The 21,986-nt window shown below is 44.2% G+C and overlaps 1 protein-coding gene across 4 annotated transcripts in view; it reads left to right on the top strand.

Annotated features, from left to right (window-relative positions):
• The window catches only part of LOC135920597 (uncharacterized), a 214,307-nt gene that overhangs the window by 70,205 nt on the left and 122,116 nt on the right, over positions 1-21,986 (top strand). For 3 of the 4 annotated variants that reach the window (XM_070536206.1, XM_070536204.1, XM_070536205.1), the window contains exons 6-7: positions 4,901-4,983; positions 10,404-10,623. In XM_070536206.1, the coding sequence (XP_070392307.1) occupies positions 4,901-4,983; positions 10,404-10,623 (303 nt within the window). Of the gene's footprint in view, positions 1-4,900; positions 4,984-10,403; positions 10,624-19,410; positions 19,532-21,986 lie in introns of those variants that run through there. The other variant, XM_065454915.1, reaches the window with a different exon arrangement.

Raw genomic sequence — 21,986 nt, 5'->3', positions numbered from 1 at the left:
AATGAATGCTGGGGTTGCCGCGCGTGGAGAACTTTGTTTTATTTTATTTAAGGTATGTGTATTAAGTTTATGTGTAGACCTTCTATAAATTTGTCTTATAATTTGTTTGCGTAATTCTTCGTTTTGCATGTTTGCCTTTACCCCTTTTGGTATTCTGTTGACTTTACTTTTCAATAAATCCATTGTGGCCAATCCCCTGTCGTGGGTACGAGCCATATTTCTAGGTAACAATAACAACAAGGTCATTGGTATGTGCCAGTTGTGCTGAGAAACAATAACGTCATGGGCTGCTCATTTTCGACACCGAACGCCAGATGCTTCGCTGACCATAGGCCGCACAATCTTGTGTTCTTCGCCGTACGTTTTTGGAACTGCTAGCGCACTCTAGACGTCCTCAAGTGGCATGTGATTTTCACCTGCATATTGTTAAATTTTGGTGCGGCCACTATAGACGGTAAACATTTCCTTCGCCTGAGAAAGGCACAGCTTCAGATGCGCAGGAAGTAGTAACTGCATAGCTTATGATGCCGCAGGGAGGGCCTCTCAGATCACGAAGTTAATGGCGTAGCAGTGCTTAAAGTCGGGACCAGTCGGGACCAAGGCCCAGTCCTGCTTCATTTTTGGGGGACGGGCGGGCTCGGACGCTCTTGGCAGGCCAAGAGTAGCATTGCTGTTCCACAGGCGCTGCAGGTGCTTTTACTGCCAGTGGTGTCTTGGGCGGCGCAATTCTAACTGCAATGTTGCGATTAATTATGTATTCGCGACGAGCAGGTTGTTGTCGCCGTAGTGAAGGCTGGTTCCGAAATGTCAGTAAAATCGTGCTATTTTTCTTGCGGGCTTCAGTTATTTGACCGGTGTCACTGCCGCATCCTGGAATTAAAGGCGTCACTTTGATATATATATATATATATATATATATATATATATATATATATATATATATATATATATATATATATATATATATATATATATATATATATATATATATATGACCACCCGCAGCCGCCCGTTAGGGGCCCCCCTCCACTGAAAGGACACATTCAACCTTGTGGCGTAGGGTCTGTCATGTGTCTTCGGCGTCATTCATGGATACGAGTCAACCCCAACTCGCTCAGTTCTTTATCTTATGAGATAAGCCTTGTGCTTCAAAAGCCAAGCTGCTGTACGACCACACACAGCCTGTTAGCATCGTGTTCCGAAAGGGGAGAAAGTGAGTACCAATTGATTCAGTGGTAGGTGAATTATTTAAATATAAAACACTAGGCTAACCAGCCATTCGGAGCGTTAAGGCTGAACGCCCACACCGAAAGTGCTGAGGTGACGATGACGTAACTCCGGCCATGCTAGCTTAGCAGAAATGAAAATCGGGCCAGTTGACATTGGCCAGACATGATATACTCTTGAGACACATAAGAGAAAAGGCGAAGACAATACACACGTGAATTGCTACACTTAGAAACATTCACCTACCTATATGACCCTATTTATTGATCCATAAAGCAAGTTGCATACCATTTGGCATAACATATTGCATACCATGTAGCATATAGCATATTGCAATATGCTATATGCTATGGTATGCTATATGGTATGGTATGCTAGATGGTATGCATGCATACCATTTGGCATATTATATTGTACCTAAGGGGGTGAGGTTTCCTGTGCGGCTTTTTTCCCTAATCCACCTCCATTTACCACTCCTCTGTACATGTGTGTGTGTAAATGGAAATCAATAAATCAAATCAAATCAAATCAAAGTTCACTTCGCCACAGCAAATGACAATTGTGCGGAGCGTTAAAAAAATCGAAGGTGCTTAAGCTTCACGTTTACGAGTAGAACGCCATAGCATTCAAAGATCTCAGACTGCTTCTCACGCTTCCAGGAAAATGGAGCTTATGTGACAGTAACGTTTACTGAGAAACGCTGGTGGCGGACGCTATGCACGAAGGCGAACTTTCTGGTAGAAATGCGGCCTCTTGCGTGGGCCGATCTAGCTGGCAGGGCACAGCCGCACCAAAGAGGTTACACCATTGTCAGGTTTCTGCTATTGTTTCGCGCTTTTAATATTTAAGTCTGAGAATATTTAACATAAAAGGACATGCGCTGTCGGTGTTTTGTTTCATGACATTTGTTAGAGGACTGTCATTCTCAAAATTTCGAGAAATAACTTTGTCCAGAATATAAGACGTTGTATGAGCAACTTTAGTGATTGAATGGCGTGGCAATATAACTAGCATATGCCGCACGTCATATAGCAAGGCGTGGCATATGCACATACCTAAAGATATACGGCCGTTTTCCTTCGTAGGGACGCCTACGCCGACACCGAGTTTTCTGCGTCAGGGGCCGTTAACACTGTAGCATTAATAAATCGACGTCAGTGTTCATCAGTAAATAAGCAGCCACTGTACATGCTTATTCGTTTATAGAGCATTTGTAAAATAATACTTATAGGATCAGCCGGCACGAGCAAGGACAAGACGCTTTGATATTGAACGCTCGAGTGAAATGCTCCACTTTTAGAACTGCTAAGAAGGAGAAAGCGGCAGTGGCTTATACACTTTTAAATAAATGTACACCCTCTGGGGTGTATATTTGCCACGCAACAATAATCGTCATCTGTCTTGCTTGCGTTTCCTTTCTTAAAAACGCTGCGTTCGTTACATTCCTGTCGGGATTGAGCTGGCACGCTGATAACGCGCACGCCATTCGTGACTTGGAGCTACCGGGGTCGCAGCGTTAAATGAAAAATAAATGCGGGAAAGGCAGATGACGGTTATTGTTGTGTTGCCAATATACTCCTCAAAGGGTGGTTTTCTGCCTCTGAGAGTAGGTGTGACGGGCTTGGTTGACAGAAGAAAAATGGCAGTTTTTATAGGCAGGTGTAGGCCGATAACATTGGAATCACAACGAAAATGAGTTCACAATAACACGGGACTCTGCGTTGAGTCATTTCTTGATTGATTTTTTTGGAGTAGTGCTGCTATCGAGGCTACTCAAGTCGACGCAGCGAAGGAAGTTTGACAAGGACACTCACATGTGAGCGAGATCAACAGTGGCCGCCAGTAAACTTTCTGTTTTACCATGTCTGGATGACACTGACAGCCAAATATACTCGCTCGAAACGACACTGACTTGCCCACTTTGGTAACTTGCCCAGCAAAACCACAAAAACACCCCATATGACATGATGTGCATCCACTGAGTATGTGTGATTGGGCCGAATAAGATAGAAATAAGTATGTTTGGTCTTACGATCTTTTTCGCCATTAGCCATCGGTTATTCGTCAAAATGTTTTGGACAGTGCCCACTTCGGCTGCCTCACACGCGGCGTAAAAAAAGAATTACCACCTCCCAATTACTTGTACGTACGTATGATTGGCGAATATGTAAAAAAAAATAGGAATCTTTTTTTGAACTGGTCGAAGACCGTCAGAAGAGCCCAATTTAAAAAAAAAAATACAAGTGGCTCTATTATCGACATCCCGCTATTTTCATCGAGGTCTGACTTAGTCGCGATGTGTACAAAATGGTGCTAATGGCCACGTTTTGCTTTCGCAACGTTGTGCATACTTGACGTTTTGACTACACTCTTACTATCTCAGGCAAAGTTACAACCTTTGGGGCATATCTCTGCCACACAACAATACACTCTAAGAAAAGTTTACACCCTTTGGAGTGTATATTTGCCACACAACAACAATAGTCATCTGCCTTGCTTGCGTTTCCTTTCTTGAAAACGCTGCGCCCACGACGTCCCTGTCGGGAATGCTATGTCATGCTGATAACGGCCATGCCATTCGTTACTGGGCAATATACATTCTCAAAACAGTTGCACCATTTGGGGTGTATATGTGCCGCACAACAATAACCGTCATCTGTCTTGTCCGCATTTCTTTCTTTCTAACGCGGCTAGTTCGGTACTTTCCAGTAACAAACGGCATGCGCGTTATCAGCACGACCAAGCCTTCTTGACAGGAAGGTAAGTTGAATGCAAACAAAAGTGAATTCCTATAAGCGAGAAGAGCATTCGGTTGGTCACTTGAAACGACGCTGCAGGTCACCACTCGAAGATTGCTTTGCCTGTTACGTACATTTCAAGTCAGGAAATTGGTATAAACTCAAAGGCAAGAGTTCTACGTTAACTGGCCCTGGATTTACCGGTTACCAGTGTACTATCCTCGAGTGTCTCAACTCTTGGGCATAACCACGGAAAGTACGATGTCTTGCCTTCAAGAATTTCCTTTCGGGTTAATGGAATATGCACTCGTAATTCAGGCCTCATAGTTACGTTTCTTTTTAACAAATAAGTTCGAGTAGGCGTATTTGATTTTTCATTTCATCATTCATTGTTATAAAATAATTATTGCTTCATTCTAGTTTATCCCTTCTCAAATTTTGCGTCAATTATTTTACATTTCTTTCTTGTATTATGTAGGGCTACCTTGTCCTTTTCTAGGCCGCCAGAGTGGGTTTGCACCACTGACTATTTGCCCCCCCACCCGACGAAGGCAGCTCGGTCGGTGACAATTTAGTCGGTTGTATTCAGACAAATGCCAATAATTCCCAGAAGAGTGCTGAAGTCGCGCGTTCAGTGGATCACTTTCAGGACCTAACAACACGTGGGTTCGCGGCGTTCGTTCTCGCCACCGACAACCTCATTTATGAATAGTAAGGAACGTGCAAGCAGCTGTGGGAATATAGTCGCGATGATTTTCCAAAAACTCCGATGTGAATTTTCACGAAATTCTACTCCGTTAAAGGTGTACGTATATGAATGCGCCGAGAAATGCTGGCCGAATCATTGAAGTTTGTAATAAAATGATTTTTTTTCTATAATAAACACTACACCGAATCTTTAGCTGTTAAAAAAAAACTTCGTCTTGCATTTGCAGGTAGGTTTTGAAGCGTCGGCCACGCCGAAGCTCGCCCCTGGTGCTTGCATTGAAATCACTGGAATTGCGGAAGAAGGCCGCGAGTAAGTCCTAGTAAAACACCACTTCTTTATTAGGAGAAAAGCCACAATCCGCCCCATGGTGTACCATCCGTCTCAAGCGCCTCTCTAATAAAAAGAAGCGTTTGCACAAATTAGCCAAAAGTTCACCTAACATAACCAGGTGGACCAAATACAATCTGGCGGCAGATTAGCATGTAGCCGCATTTAAACAAGACAAGGATCACTTTCTTGGCAATACCTTGCCATCAATGCTTAAAACTGATACCAAAAAATTCTGGCGCCTCATTAATCCCAAGGCTGTTGCCATGATAACCTTGACTGGACAGCTCTGGAAATGCTATTCCAACTAATGAATGAGCGTCCCCACTTAAAGATGTTTTCATGCACAACTTTTCATCAACTACAGACATTACACTTCCATGCACACGCGACTACGATTACCAATCAATGTTTCCCATCATCATTGAAGCAACAGGTGTGGTATCAATTATCTCATCGTTAAAATTCTCTTCGGCGCCAAGACACGATTTATTAAACGCGAAATTTTTGAAAAGCACTGGCGGTTACTCTTCCATTTTTCTAGCAATGATATTGCACCAGTCTCTAGATAAGGGTTCTTTGCCTGCTGAATGGAAGATAGGGAAGGTGATCCCACTCATAAGTCGGGTGACAAGCATTGTCCATATAACTACCACCCTATCTCGCTCACTTCCAATCCATGTAAGATGTTAGAACATATACTTGCCTCTAATCTTGCTACCTTTCTTCAAACTAATTCATTGTTTCACCATCGCAACATGGCTTCCGCAAGACGCATTCATGTGAAACACAACTAGTTTTATTTGCACATAAGCTAAACGTCATGTTTGACAACTCTTCACCTGCCGACTATATATTTTTTAGACATTGAGAAAGCATTTGACAAAGTGTGACATAACTTTCTAAATGTTTAAGCTGCATCGAATTAACATTGATCCCAGACTGCTTGCATGGCTAGAGTGCTTTTTTTGTAACCGTTCACAGTTTGTCTTTGCTAATCACTCAAACCCACAGCCAAGCAGAGTACAGGCCGGCGTACCTGAAGGGTCGGTACTTGGTCCCCTCCTTTTCTTAGTTCACATAAATGATCTAGCCTCTTGTGTTACCTCCAACATTAATTTATTCCCCGATGATTGCGTAATCTTCAGGGAAATAACATACGACACTGATATATCTTCTCTTCAATCCGACCTTAACGCTATTTCTACTAGGTGCCAATCATTGTCAATGCAATTAAATATAAAAAAATATAAATTGATGCGCGTGTCCAGAACTTCTAACCAGCTTTCTTCTTACTATGTTAATGATCTCCCCTTAGACCCTGTTTTATCGTATAAATATCTTGGCATCCGTATTACTGGCAACCTCTCGTGGTCCGTGCACGCTTCTTACGTAATTAAAAACGCTAACCGCATGCTGGCAGACCTATAACGCAATTTGACTAAGGCACCCTCTTCCCTAAAATTAATGCTCTACAAGTCATTAGTCCGCCCAAGGCTTGAGTACGCCGCAGCAGTTTGGGATCCCTTTTAGAAAAACCTAATTAACTCATTAAAAATGGTACAAAATAACTCTGCTCGTTTCGTTTTTTCTAATTATAAGCGAACTGCCAGCTCTTCTGTAACGAAATTAAACCTTGATTTGCCATCTTTAGCCTCTCGCCGAAAATACCTTAGACTTTCCCTTTTTCATAAGATATTTCATCATCCTTCCCTTCGCGATGAACTTTTCTCCCCTCCTCAATACATTTCATCTAGGTTAGATCACAATAACAAAGTTGGAATTAGATTAGGCCAAACCATATCATGTCTCATTCATTCCTTCCGCGTACATCGGCTGAGCGGAATCGCCTACCCGCCTCAACCGCTACTATTGTTGACCATCAACACTTCATGGCAGTATTAGGCAAGATTGTATAAACAGGAGCATTTCATTCATGTACTTGTAATACCAATTGATTCACTGTTTTGTATTACCGTAACACTGTATTACTGCACTGTACGCACCATATTTCATTTTATGAGCCAGCACTACAAGAACACTAAGATAACATTGTATAACCGAGAGCCATCTATTTCTGTACTACTCACCATTTTGCTGCACTGTACTTTTTTCTGTATTTGATGTAACCACTCCTCTCTTTGATGCACCTGGCCCCGAGAGTACACGAAATAAATAAATAAATAAATAAATAAATAAATAAATAAATAAGTAAATAAATAAATAAATCAATCAACACAGCTTATATATACCTACTCTAGTGATTACGTCTCTTGCTCTCATTGCACAAAACAGCCGTCTAAAATGCGCAACGGCCAGTAAGGCTGTATCCGCATTGTCGCTCATCCTTGGAAACCTCTGAAGTGACCAATAGACGAGAAACTGACGTAATACTGAAGAAAGCCCGCGCGATAGCAGCGTTCTGCCAGTTCATTAGAAACAAAACATTCTTCTTGACCTTTTCGAAGTGGACGTTTGCGCCACAGGGCTGCTTCTCATTACCTCATAAATATTTGCCTCATTTGGCTGCACTGCATAGCTTTGCCCACTCTCTGCAGTTTCCCTGGAATTATACTCCGCGCCTATGGTAGCACGAGCATTTCCCAGCCTATATGTAAACTTAGCAATGATGGCAGGACTAAATCAAAATGTGGCCTGCTTCCAACGTTGCTTCTTTTCGCTTATTCACTGCATAGCGGATAAATTGAGCTACGAGTCAGGCCTCGCTAATTTTGTTACGCTAGCGCTGATGCGAATTGCTGCGGATACATGAATAAGCGAACACATACGGCTCATTTTCCTAACTCATAACAGCTGTTCACAGTTGAGCATAGTGCCACATGCTGTACATGTGCCCAAAGGAACTAAGAAGCATATTTTTAAATCGGGTGACTGAACGTGTCCATACGTATACGTGTCCGTGTCCATACGCTAGCTCTATGCATTTCAGTACAAACCAAATTTAAGAAAACGAAACGTTGTAAATTTCCTGCAGCCTGTGTAACCCTTGCAACTACAGCTGTTGTTTTTGTTATAGAGAGCAGCGGAAATTTCTATAGAACACCGTATATACCTAGAAGAGGAGGAACTCCTCTGAGAAATATGCGAAACAGCAATTCCACCTTCAAGCCGATTTTCTTCGCCATCTATGCATGTAACGTTTAATTGAGGACGTCCGTTCCAACTTGGCATGACGAACTTTCGAGTAGCAATGTCATTTTCAGTTTCTCCGTCAGAATATCAATGACACCCAGTTTTTTTTTACGCACAACATTCACATAATTTTCTTTCTCGTAACTTTGTTTATTCTATGACCTTTTTTTTCTAATTTGCATTAACACTATTCGGGAAGCAGTTTGCTTCGGAGGAACGAGACAGCGCTTTCGGCGGCACGCTGCACTGCCCTCAGCGAAAACGCACGAATGCAAAACCATTACAACTTCTGCCTCACTTCTGTTTGATCAGCTGTCGAAAATGTAACTGAGTGTGCGCCAACGCACTATACTCCGTTCACGCTGCAAAATGTGCAATGGTGCAGAAAGGACGTGCGCTGTAGTTGGCTGCAAAAATAGGGACTGGCATGATAGGAAATCAAATGAATGTGCGTCACCAAATTCACGGCTCGGTGCTACATAAGGACTGCTTGTGTTGCCGGCCCTTTTTGAGGCCTGTGTTCCCCTCAGCATCAGGAAAGTTGACTCATCTGCAAGCGTAGTAGTGCTAACACGCAAAGAAAGGACTTCAACCCCGTGGCAATAGTGAGTATACCGCTCTTACACAGTGACACATAGAGCAGTGCTGCTTGCCAGGGACAGTAAGATTCTCGCAGATTATCGACATGCATCTAAACCTACTGACACGAAAACTTACGCCCAATCTATTGCTTATGTTTCAATAATACCTGAATGAGCGCATACTTCAATCAATGCACGCAAGTATCGGTGAGGACACGTACACCAAGACATGAATGTGCGAAGGTGTACGTTTCGTGGCGGTCCAAGCAGTAAGCGAGTGACTAGCAAGTATACGCTACAAGCTATTACAAAGTACAGAACTTCTACTTTCGAAGCCTTGTACGCAACAAGAACACGTCTGTCGCTACTAGGCACACCACGGGCAAATATACAGAAAATAAACAATTAGATAGTCACCGCACCGAGAAACTTTACTGCGTCAGAAACTTGACAAGCCGCTGCTTCAGGATGTTTGCCAAGTAAAGAACAAAGATCATAACACATGGATCTTCATTAAATTTACCGGAAGAAAACGTGGCCACCTTGGAATAGACCTCTAGCCCCGCTTTTAATATAAGCATAGTATGCTCTGGTCACGCTGTTTGGACAAAAGTTAATCAGCTAAGAAAGCGCTTACCTGTCCGCCAAATCTGTGGCAAACGCTTCGTGTTGTCCACTCAGTCACCGTCGACAAATCTGCTGAAACAGAGGTTTGCTGCGCGCCATCGGGCATCACGCACATCGATTGTAAACAAAGAAGCAATGGAGGCAGCTGGGACAAGCAATGCACGCGTCCCCACGTGATGAAGCATGGCGGTGCCCACGGGATCGCTGCGAAAAAGTGTGCATATTTTTGGGCATAAAACGTTTCCTGAAAGAATAATTTTGACTTATCCCTGGATTCCATTTCAGACTGCATTTCATGTCTGAATCCATCACGATTCATTCGGCCATGAACGAACGAGTAATATATACACCTACTTTTACTAGTGGGATAACTCGATATTTTCGATCCACAACAGTGAGCACGCACCACTTTCACTGCAACGCAACAAATGCGAATGACTGCGTCGCTCTGTTGCGAAAAATCATTTCCAAATTGTATTTACACTTACGAATCCCATTTATTCTTTGTTCTGTCAGGTAGCAGGAGCCTTTATAGCCAGAAACCAGTTCACATCGATTGTGTGCAGATATCGTGAGGCCTACTTTAAAGTTCAGTTCACGCGATCGCGCACAATTCGCGATTTCGCGGCCGCTGAAATATGCGCTTGACAGGTGCACAGGACAAGCCTGCTATTCATATTTGTGTTGGACAGTGCAGGTTACGAATTAGCGCGCGGAGATTACGTCGGATAACTTCAAAGGTTGACGGCCAGAGTGTAAATTTTGAAACTGCTGATGCTGCTCCAGTTGGCGAGCACTTATTAGTTCAGATGCCAAACAACAAAAAAAAAAAGAAGAGTCTTGTTTTTTTCTATTCTTTAGGACGAGCCCAAAGTATAGGAACCACCAGTGGTTTTGCACATCAGGGATCTCGTGAGACGTATTAAGCACCGAAAATATTTTTTTAAAATTATACAGCGTCCGTCTGCATCAGCCGCCGCGCCGGCGACGTTGGTTATGTTGCGCCCCTGAGATGACACCTGGCGCGGTCCTGTCACGCAGCGTCCAACTTGTAGTAAGCCAGAGGGGGTATGCCAACCAAGAGCCGCAATCAAGGTACGTCGTCAAGATACCGACCAACAAAGTTATCACCTGGTTGGTTCGCTACTACGCGAGGAAGCTGACAATCGACTCGGGGGAGAAGGTTACTGTGTACGAGCACAACTTCCTGGCACCTGCTTGGTTTTCTGTGAGAAAGTTCACGGTGTACAACCTCTTGATGGTAAGTAGCCTTGTGGCGTTAATTTTACACGACTCTGCTGCTTTTCAATCCAACTGCAAAATCATAAACGGACAGGACACATCATTTGCAGTTAGTCTTTCCCGCACTTAAAAGGAGACCTAAATTGATGTTATGCTCCATCAGTTTAATTACGATGTTTAATTGCCTCTATGGAAGGAAGCAGAATCAGATTATTCTCGACGAAAACTGAGATAATTACCCAAGCATATACGGAAGGAAATCCCGTACTCAGAAACTGAACTGCGATCTTCTGTGCATGATAAGAATAATAATTTATAGAAATAATGGCAACGTGCAAAGTTTATCATAAAAGCTTTCAGGAGACAAGACATAAATGAACAGAAAGACAGCAGGCGAATGCATTAAACAATAACCAGGCTTTGGATTAGTCAATATTAGGGAAAGCTACAAAGAGAGCTTATTAAAGAAAGTGAAAATGAAAATGGAAAATAAATGGAAGAAATACAGACAGTTAATGTTATATATAAAAACCGTAATACACCGAAAAAGGAAAGTTGAAGGAACCTAAAAGAAAGTTCTTGAGTTGTGCATAAAACCTGTGAGCTTTCAGCAGCATTCAAGGAAATTGTAATGTGTTACAAAGAGATAAACCTGAAAAGTATAATAATTGCTTGCTGCTGTTGGTACGAACGCAGGGTAATATGAAGTTCATGTGGCCTGTAAATGTAGTATTGTTCATATTATTAAAGGATCTCTTTGATATCATGGTTACTGGAATATCATTGTTTAATGACCTAAAATAATGTCGCCTGTTTATATTTTCCAAAGTCAGTCGCATTCAAAATATTTGGTACGTTTGAAAACTGCTTCGCGCTAATGCTAAGAGGTGAAAATGTTATTAGGTGAATATTTTGATTTTGAATTACTTGCAACTACGTTAGTTCACTGATCTCGCGAACGCACAACTGAAGATATTGTGTTACTAAAATTGGCGTTGTTTGCGGTAAACACGTCCGGGAAGAACTTGTTACTACGCTTCGTGCCTCTCGATGACTTCAAAAAATGTCCTAACGTTATCAACGTGTTGGTGGCGCTCATGCAGCTGGCACTAGCGAAGCCGTGTGACGCTTTGATTTCGTTGATGATTCTGCGCAACGTTGAACTAGAATTCTAATTCTAGACTTGCTTCTTCAAACTTGCGCTTGTCCGATTCGCAGTTTATGTGAGCTTGCGAGCCCGGCCAGAGTAAATGATAGACGTTAAGGGATGTATTGCAATTGGTGCAATAAGACTTGTCGTAGAGCTGAGGCATATTTATTTCAGAATACTGCAGGCCATTGCTTGGCCCAAGCAGGATGCATGTAGTGGTGTAGTCTGTTTTGCGTGGGGTATGTGTCTCTCAGTAGCATTCTCAGTGTAACCGCTTGAGCTCGAGTGAGCAAGCGGTGAATGGGAAGCGGTGAATGGGCAGCATTACAAACAAAAGCAGTTCGATTTTACATACCTGGAGCAGGAAATACCCCACTCGTCCCAAACATTAACAATAAAATATAAAGAAAAAATATTTCCAAGCATTCCTCTGTTCCCAGACATCGTTTTCTGCACTTTAGGAGCACAAATACACGGGTGACTGCGTGTTTGCAAAACAATTTGGTCTCAGCCCGCGCGGTAATGTGTTACATACAATGAGGTGGCCACAACACGGCTCTCAGCCAGATCATGCTAGACGCTGACAGAATGCATTCTACCCGCACGCAAGAACAATGCGAGGGTGCAAAGCGTTTTTTTTTTCAGTTTTCAGAAGGCAGAAATTTTGAGTTCTATGAGCTCCTCAGCGTTATATTTTTCACGTTCTGCCGCCTAAAGCAACAGACTCCAGTTTTATCATTTTTGGCAATCACTCGTCGCGTCTTTGACAAGCGTGAGTACCGAAAGAAGGTGCACGTTGAGGGCACACAGAAAGCCTCACGAACTTGTCCCAGCAAGATTCAGTACGCGCGAAACTAACAGCGACACACGGCCAAGCTGCTTTTGACTAAGTGCGCCACAACATCGGGCGCGGCCACTGTGCTTGAAAAGTGCCCGTAGAGATAACGAAATTAGTTGCAATAACGTTCAGCGTCAGAGAAGGCGCCAAGACTTGTCCAAGCAAGATTCATCACGCCCAAAACTAACTGCGTCACACGCCCGAGCTGCTTGTCGCTAAATGCGTCACATCGCCGGCCGTAGCCACTGTGCTCAAATAGTACCCTTAAAGGTACCTAAAGTAGTTACGATAATGTTGAGGCCCCGAGAAAGGGCCAAGGCTTGTCCCCTTGTCCCAGTAAGATTCAGTACACGCGAAACTGCGTCACACGGCCGAGCTGATTCTCGCTAACCGCATCGTAAAGCTGAGTGCGGCGGGCGTGCCTAAAATCTACCGACATAAGTTACAATAATGGTGGTCTCATAGAAAGCGTCGCGGACATCTGCCACTCGGAATAATGAGCTCAAATTAACTACGCCAGGAAGGCCGAACTGTTTATCACTAACTGCGTTACAAGTCTCGGTTCTATGCCGGTAAAATACTAAATTGCTTGAAATGCGCCGCGGAATTTGAAACAAAATTTCTCGCCTTGCCATAGCCAAATAGTGCAGTCGTGCCGTGTCGAGGTGGAGAAGGAACGCTAGAATACGCCGGGAGTCCAACAAACAATGCTAAATAAAAAAAAATTCACAGTTCCGCCGGAAAAGCAAAGCACCGATTGCAATAGCTAATTAGCAGATAGCTGTACTAAGTAAGGGTAGTAGTCATATCGGCCGTATAAACTCGTAAACGTCCGCTTACTAACTAAATTAACAATGATAGTATAGGTAAGCGTGACTCAAAGAGGACGTAAAAAGAAACGGACACACGGAGACAGCGCTGTCTTTGTGTGTTTGCTTCTTTCTACGCACTTGTTCAGGCACGCTTAAGCATTCTGTCGTGGATTCAAACCAACTAGCCCGTCAACGTGCGTTAACTAAATTAGCCATTACGGTGTCACGCATGCACAGGTAAACATGTACACACATCGATCCAGTATCGCGGAAACTAAAAACTCTGGAGTCAGGAATCGCGGCAACAGCCGCGAGCCAATTGACCTCCATGCATCTGTCGCTTCAGGGAGTACGAAGTATCGAAAGAACAGCCCATATGAAGCTATCGGCACCACGCGCACTCTGAAAACATCGCAGATAGCTTTGAAGATGAGGCCCGTGGGGGCGCGCACTTTGGGCACGTCGCAGTTAGCTTTCAAGACACGCGAGCGCCAGTAACGCGTCCCTACGGCGTCCGCCAAAGGCGTCTACTGCGGCGTCCGCGATTCGCGTGGCCAACCCCGTAGCAGAAGTCGCGGTTATGTCCACTCTGTACGGAGCGGCGGGCGAGGATGACACCGAGCCGCCGTAGCAGCCGCCGGAGTACGCCCCTCTTGCCTCGCGCGCCACCGGACAGGGCACGGATCCGGGCTGCGTTCCACGCTCGCGCACGCGAGATTGAATCACGTTCGCCGGCTCACCCACACACGCATTCACTCATACGGAAGCTCACGGTGACGGCAGATATCCACTTGCAGTGTCCATATAATTGATATCGCAAAAAAAAAAGAAAAATGGGCAGACGGGTCGCCGAACAGGCCAACGCTCATATCTACAGCCGCTCGCTTCGGTGGCGTCTCTAGCGCATGACGCATGCATCACGCGTACTTGGCGTGCCGTTAGCTTGTTGCTCGGTAACGCAAGAAAAATCTGTCACTCAATCTGTCAATCTGCTGATTTATGCGCAAAACGTTTTTAGATTTAGCGGGAAAGAATAAAGAAAGAAGAGAACGTCCGTAAGTTCATTTCGCATTCTTTTTTTCCGATGACCGCGTCAGCTAACGGATGGGGCTAACAGTAGGGCTGACCTGTTTCCTGTTGCCCCAGTTTTCGCCGAGTGTCCCCTCTTGTTGAATTTCTCTATGGCCAGGCTGTGTCCGAGCACCCGGCCGATATAGCTCGACGGGAAGAAGCACTGAAGAACCGCGTCTGATAATGCTTAAAGGGAAGCTGAAGTGTCTGTCGAATTCAATAAGACGCTCATATACGGATGCAGGAACCTTATAAACCATGAAGGTAAAATTTGTTTTTTTTTCAATTAGGAGTGACGTAATCCTCGGTTGAAATTGGGCTGTAGCTCCGCCCCCGTCGAGTGAGCGAGCGGAGCGGACCTGAAACCGCGGTGTTGTGACGTCAACTCTAGTGTTTCGTTCCTTCGCAGCGTCCGCAAGGCCGATCCAAATAGGTCGCGAAGCTTCGGCCGAAAAGCGGTTCAGTACAGATTGTCATGGGCATCAGCATGGGGGGTTATAGGAGCAGCGATTGAAGCGCGACTATGTTTGGAGGGAACAAACATTGGGAAAGAAAAACGCGTTTTTTAATTCAAAAGAGACACAGTTAGATTCATTCAACGAAAATAAAATTCCTAGACAATTTTATACATTCTTGACGAGTTAAGAAAATACAAGTTTAATTTTACTATTATTAATAAATGCATTTCTTTTAAGCGCCCATCGCTACAGGGGGCGTTGACGCCACTATCACTCGCAATGCAATGCACGTCTTGAAATGGGCAGAAAGGCGCACTCGTATCACCGGTTGAAATACGGCCCCCTCACAGTTCGCGCTTTCTTGCTTGTCAAAGTTTGTCTGAATTTAGTGACGCGGGTAGCTTCATTGCTTCTTAATCTGTTCAGTCAAATGTAGTGAGTTACTACCGCCAGATAATTGTGTAGTTGTTTTCGTGCGACCGCGCTGGCCGATGGGCTTGGCATCCAACAATAGGATCAGCACTCTACACCTCCTTTCAAAGAAAGTATGTTCTGTGCAGGGATGCGATTTCGACAACCGTACGGCTGGCTTTTTCCTGCATCGCTTTCCACGCTGAAAGGTCGAAACACCCATCAAGTCGAATGGCAGGGCATTTGAATATATAGCTCCAAAGGAAGAACAACAAAACAAATTTCGCGCCTTCGAAAACAAAATGACGTCGCTTTTGCTTTTAACGGACATGGCGTCACATTATTTTTTCTTCTGCGGGAAGTGTTCCCACCACATACAGATGGCGCTAAGCCCCATGGACCGCAAGGTTTTGAACGTATAGGCTCCTATGGAAGCTTCGCTACCACGTACATTTACCTTGGCGTTCGCGACCGTGCCTGACCGCGCTTGCTTCTGCGTGCGTGCCATCGTAATCTGCTTCGCTCGACCCTGCATTCCTTTGTTGGTGCGTCTGCGTGTATGTAGAGTGGTAGTCAACGTGCGTGGTAGTCAACGTGAGTGGTAATAAACGCGAGTGGTAGTCAACGTGAGTGGTAGTCAACAGATGAAGGTCACTACACGTACTGCATGAACCGGGAAGCTTTTCACGCGTTTAAACCGTCTGTGTAGATTGCCGACAGTTTTCGACAGCGCATGAATGCTGACGATCGCATCCCGCTTACGTTCCACGAGGAGGCATGCAGGAACATAACACTACAGTTGTTTGACCGGAAACGAGCTCACTAGATCGGCGAAAGATCGGCGAGATCACTAGATCGCTTTGCAAAAAAACATACTCACCAAAGAGCATTTCCAACACGAGGAGATCCCAAGACTTTGCTTTCTTTCGCGTCGAAAGCACTGCTCGCACCAGCATCGTTTGCTTTTTCGAGAGGCCGGCTCTTCGCAATGGGCTCGTACATGTAGGGAGTAACGCCAAACTCCTCAGAAAAACGCAGTCTTTCTAAATTTTTCATTACCGTCTCAGAAAAACAGCACCAAACTACCTGGCACCGGGCTTCATGTGTAGCGGCAGCGGTCGGTTACTAGAGTTGACGTCACGAGGCGCACCGACCAATCACAGGCGGAAACGAGACGCGCGAGCTGGACGTGTCCGCTGCTGCCCTTTTCGTCGAAATAAAATATATTTGCGCTTTCTTTCGCTCAATTTCGATAGGATATCGGAATTCGGAGGGTTGAAAACAATTATGTACAGATGTTCACTCATTTTTTCTGGAAAACCTTCCAGCTTCCCTTTAACAGAGCTTTCGGTCGTATAGATAGGTTCAAGGCACGATGAATCGCAGCCACTTTTTACCCGTTGCTGATTTAACATCTAGATTTGCTCAACCTTGCAGAGGATTAATTAGCTGCGACCACCAGTGAACGTTTGAGTTATCGTTACTAGTCCTTTCATTTGTGTACTACACGTTTCCACACTTGCAAACAATACAGTTATTTGTAAAGTTGCTGATTTAACCTCTAGCTTTGCTCAAACTTTAGAATGAATATTAGCTGCGACCAGCTGTGAAGGTTTAAGTGTCCTTTTCCAGTTCTTTCATTTGGAAACAACAGGTTTCCTTAGTTAGAGACAATGCACTTCTCTTTATACGGTCACTGATATAGTGACTAGCTTTACTCAACCTTTCAGAGGATGTATTAGCTGCTACTACCAGTGAAGTTTGAGTGCTACGAATTCTTTCATTCGGAAACAACAGATGTCCACAGCAGGAGAACCCACCATACTTTACAAGATGCAAAGTTAATGACAGAATGGTTCGCAATCACAGTACACGCAGCGGCCGCCGTCGAGGTTTCTTGCCAACATTATGAAAAATCTTCGCTGCAGTGCTGATGAAGACGAAGGTGATTTAGCCTTCGCGAGAACGGCAGGAAACCACGAAAGACGCACTGCCTGTCTTATTTTCCCTGAATTGGGTGCACCCAGTGCTTAGCGTTTAGGAGTTCTTCGTGCCCAGTGTCAAATGGGATAGGACTCAATTAATTAATAAAGGGAAAATGAGACATCCACTCGTTCGCAGCAATTGCTACAAGAGAAATCCATGCGGGTTCCTCGAAAGAATAGGCTCGCAGTTGAAGGAAAATTCGTCCTGCTCCGGGACCACAGCCTTTTCCGGGCCGCCACTCTGCGATCTGAGCTAACCAGGTGGCTTGCAGATTGCAGGGCGAAGTCGAATTTGTCAACATCTCGAAGCGAAGGCAAGACTTTTGACGTACTAGTTCTGCGGAGACCCGGAAGGTGCAGAGAAGTTCTTCTCTCCACCTTGCGGGTTTCTTCAGTACTTTTACGTCAGGAGTGCACTATGTCCTGAACCCGAATTGCATGGGGAGGCAACCTCTTTGAAAAGTTCCAAAGCCAGGACAAGAAGGTAGCTTACCATTTTTTTTCGCTAGCGTTACTCTGTTTTCTATTATCGGCACTCTTGATGCGCGTTCGAGCCCTCATCGTGCATTCTCTCTAAGGAGGCGCATGCGCCGTTCGAACGCGGAGGGTGAGCTGGTGTCCAAAGAAGCCGAATGCGTCTGGATGGATAAAATAACAAAGCAAAGTGAGTGTGCCGTCATCACTCCGCTTAGCCGGCTCACTGGCGAAGCCAGGATTGCGTCCTACGTTCCGCTGTGGACATCGTCGTTACGAGCATGCGTATTATAAGCACTCTAACGTCACTGCTCATCTGCTGCATGCATGCACTGGTATGAGTGGTATGGTAACAGTAAACGTTAAACTAACGTTTCCTAATATTTCTCTAGGCTCTAACACTCGTAAGCTTACTCAACGATGATGCATCATGTGTATCATCGAAGTGTGACACGTGCAAGGCGGCTGGTGGCGCTGCTGACCGTCCCAGCATCCTGAGACACCTTGTTGAGACCAGGGCGCAGCGACGTTTTGGCTAACAGCCCTTACCTTGCTTGCCGCGTCACGTGAATATGTTGCACCCGCGTGTAGTTGGAGCGCCACTGTCGAGTTAAAGCGCTATCCTAGCTTTGCTATCGCTATCAGTGCTTCACCCTTGGGGCATAACTGCAAATGTATAACACGCCTTTCTGTTGTTACTTAATTTGCCATTTCTTGATCTCCCGTTTCTAAGCTAATAATCATTGCTCGTTTGTCTTGTTGCTCTTATGTTCGAGGGAGTTCCACTTGGGAATAAAATGGCAAAAGTAGAATTTAGTCTGTCAGTTAAAGTCATAATTATTGACATGTCAACAGGAACCATAAAAAAGTTCGATAGTACCAGCATTGCTAAATTATACAATACGGACTGGCAAGAGCTGGGACTTTTGATGTTCAATTTTGTTTAAATGCGGGCCGCCCACTGCGAAGTATCTACGCTGCAGGACACCGCTCTTAAGGGAGTTTGCCACTCGCTTGCCCCGTTGTTTGTGTTATCGCCTTCAATTATGCGATGGAGATGCCACGGCCGGGCATTCAGCTCTACTCTCTGATACACCACAGTGGCCGTTGCCGAGTGTCACACTTCACTGTCCGGGGACGTAAAGTTTAATTTTTTATTCAAATTTTATGAAGGCCCACATATGGACATTACATAAAAGGTGTTACAATAAGTCAATGATTGCCACAGGACACGCATTTAGACAGATAATAATTTTAGAATAACATAACAGCACAAGCGAAAAAGAAATGTAAAACCAGAACAACGAACTCAATCTGTACCTAAAAAGAAGACAACACGTTCAAAATCTTCGAGACTGATATGACCATTAGAATTGGCGCGACAAAAAATCAAGGTTACTTAGAATGCATAACTGAATGGGGAAATGAGCCTCGAAATACAGATTCTATAGGAGATACTGGCCTGTATATTTGTGTTCTGTTTATGTTTGTAAATTTGTACAACCTTTCTGCTTTGGAGACAGACGCCTCTACGTACTTCTTGAATGCTTATTTACGTAAAAACTTTGTCATTCTTTACCTTGGATGCATTCTTGTTCTTGTTGCAGGTGACGAGTTCAAACCTGTAAAAATGTAACTGTGTTGGTCCCCGTACCGAAGAATGCCAAATTTATTTCATTGGTTACGGAAAGAACCACAATAAACAAATTTCTGGTTATTCTTATAACACTCTATAGTGTTTCTGTCTTTCGCACTTATATTGACATTCACTTCTCACTGCTCATGCTCACGAATTTAGGGCGTTACCTGCTTGGTTATCATCTGCCCAACCTCACGTAATTACACCAGCATACCTGAATAGACCACCTCTTGTAAAAATTATATTTCGGAATGGCGCCGGAATTCCAATACCATTTATTTAGCAACAGTCTGCAGCGGTGGCGTAGAGGTAGAACACCTGCCTCGCGTGCAAGAGGTCCGTGGTTCGAATCCCGGGGCCGGCAATTTTCCACCGGATTAAAAAAAAATCCGCGTGTTGGTAAAATTGCACAAACAGGCCTGGAGTGTGGCCTGATCCCGGTGACCAGAACCGGTAACGCACTCCCTCACCAGAGCAGGACTGGCCACCCTGGTGCAGTACTTGGCCAAAACATCCTATATTAATTATTTAGCAACATCGGGAGGGTGCATGCAACCTGCGTATTTACGGAACTTAGTCACTACTATTTTGCTGCCTTAAAGAATAATTTTGGTCAGGAACGAAACACCATAAAAACGAAGCAGGAAAGCTAGCAGCAATTTTCGTAAATGGTGATGTTATTGGAAGGGTGTTCCATTTCAACGTTGCTATTTGAAAGGTGATGAAACACAGGCGGACTGTTAAAATGTAATTTTATGCATACTGTCCACTGAATTACACTGATTCAGTGAAATAATCAATCGATCACTCGTATAATATATGAATAATTCCTTTAGCGTGCCCAGCAACAACCATAATGCATCGGTGCCACCGCATATACTGGGCATATGACCGTGGCCACACTGCTTCGGAGTAAATGCCGGATTGTGACGCAAGCGAAACAATCGCTTTGCGCAGCCTTATTGTTTTGAGTAGCTACGGTGACGGAGAAGTGAAGAACTACTGCAGGGAGGCGGAGGACAACTCAAGGACGCCAGCTCATTTGGTTGCTGACATTTTCCACGAAGACGAAGGATATCAACGAAGCGCGATCAGCTCAAATAGACGAACTTGTAGGAAGACGTTGCTTAACCATGATAAAATACAACTTATGCTCATAAATTAGGCGTTGCTAGAGTGACACCAGTGATACAAAGAACGGTCACTTTCGCGGCAAATGGCATCTGTGGCAACATTGCGTCGCAGTCGCTGTATATTTCTTTATGTGCGCTTAGCATTGCTTTCGGAACACGATCGACGCGTCTCGTATGTTTGCCTGGACGTGGTAACCTGGGGTCGCATTCTGTAGCGGTTCACATTCGAAGCGGTTCGCTCTGGCTGTTACGCAACTCGGAGAAAGAGAGCTGAACGTGGCAGCGCAATGAGACCAATCAGCGAGCGGCGATCTGCCGGAAGGTAAGCTCATCATTTTTGTCATCGTTTGGGACAATATACGCATTGAAGGATGTTGCTAGTTCGAGAAAACCTATTGATTTGGATTACAAATATGAATTGATGAAATGTGGGCGCAGCTCAAGGCAGATGCTAGGATTTTTCACTGATCATTTTATTCCTACCGTAAGAAAACGCACTAAGAAACAGAATCCATGAATTACACGTGATGCTATTCACCTAAAACGTAAAATCAAACGCTTAAGAAAAACGAACAAGACAAGTATGATTCCTGACTATCGTGCTTGTTTAAACTCTCTTAGTCATTAAAAAGTAAAATAAAGGGAAATAAACTAACACTACTGCAGTATCACACTGAAAGCGTTCATTAAAAATTTACCCCACAAGTTCTGGCGATATATGAGCTCCCAACGGTCAAACAGTGCGGCAATATCTACTAAAGAAATAGATGCTGACTCACTTTCAGTCAGTTTTTACGCATGATAACGGCTCTACTTGGCTTACCCTTGGAAGAGTATGTAAAACCACGCTGATAGATTCTCCAACAATATCCGAAGTGGGAGTAATCAAACTGTTGTTAAAAATTGAGAAAAAAACGTGATGGACAAAGTGGATGTAGAAGTACGTCTCTGAAACAATATGATGAGCTTATGAGCATATACCTCTGATTAATATATAAAAAAATCACTCGACGATTGTCGCTTTCCACCTGAGTGAAAGGTGGCGAAAATTATTCCATTGCATTAATCGCGTAGTGCTTCATCTGCGGCTAAATATAGGCCCACATCCCTCACATGCACGTGTAGTAAATTATTGGAGCACATTATTCTAAAATTCATGACGAAATTTGTTGAAGCCAATAACAGACTCGATAGAAAACAACACGGATTTCGATTTGGCTTGTCGACGGCTACACAACTAATCGAAATAATTCACGATTTTGCACAATGCCTCAATATGCAGTCACAAATTGACGCCATTTTCTTAGGTCTGTCCAAGGCCTTTGATCGAGTATCCCATGTTAAACTCCACTTTAAGCTTGCCGTACTGTTTTGTGAAGGACCAGTGATACGCTGCATATATAATTGCCTC

The sequence above is a fragment of the Dermacentor albipictus genome, chromosome 3 (genome assembly GCF_038994185.2).
Source record: "Dermacentor albipictus isolate Rhodes 1998 colony chromosome 3, USDA_Dalb.pri_finalv2, whole genome shotgun sequence".
Taxonomy (NCBI): domain Eukaryota; kingdom Metazoa; phylum Arthropoda; class Arachnida; order Ixodida; family Ixodidae; genus Dermacentor; species Dermacentor albipictus.
Note: the sequence above shows the minus strand (reverse complement) of the source record. Positions and strands in the feature narration are given on the sequence as shown.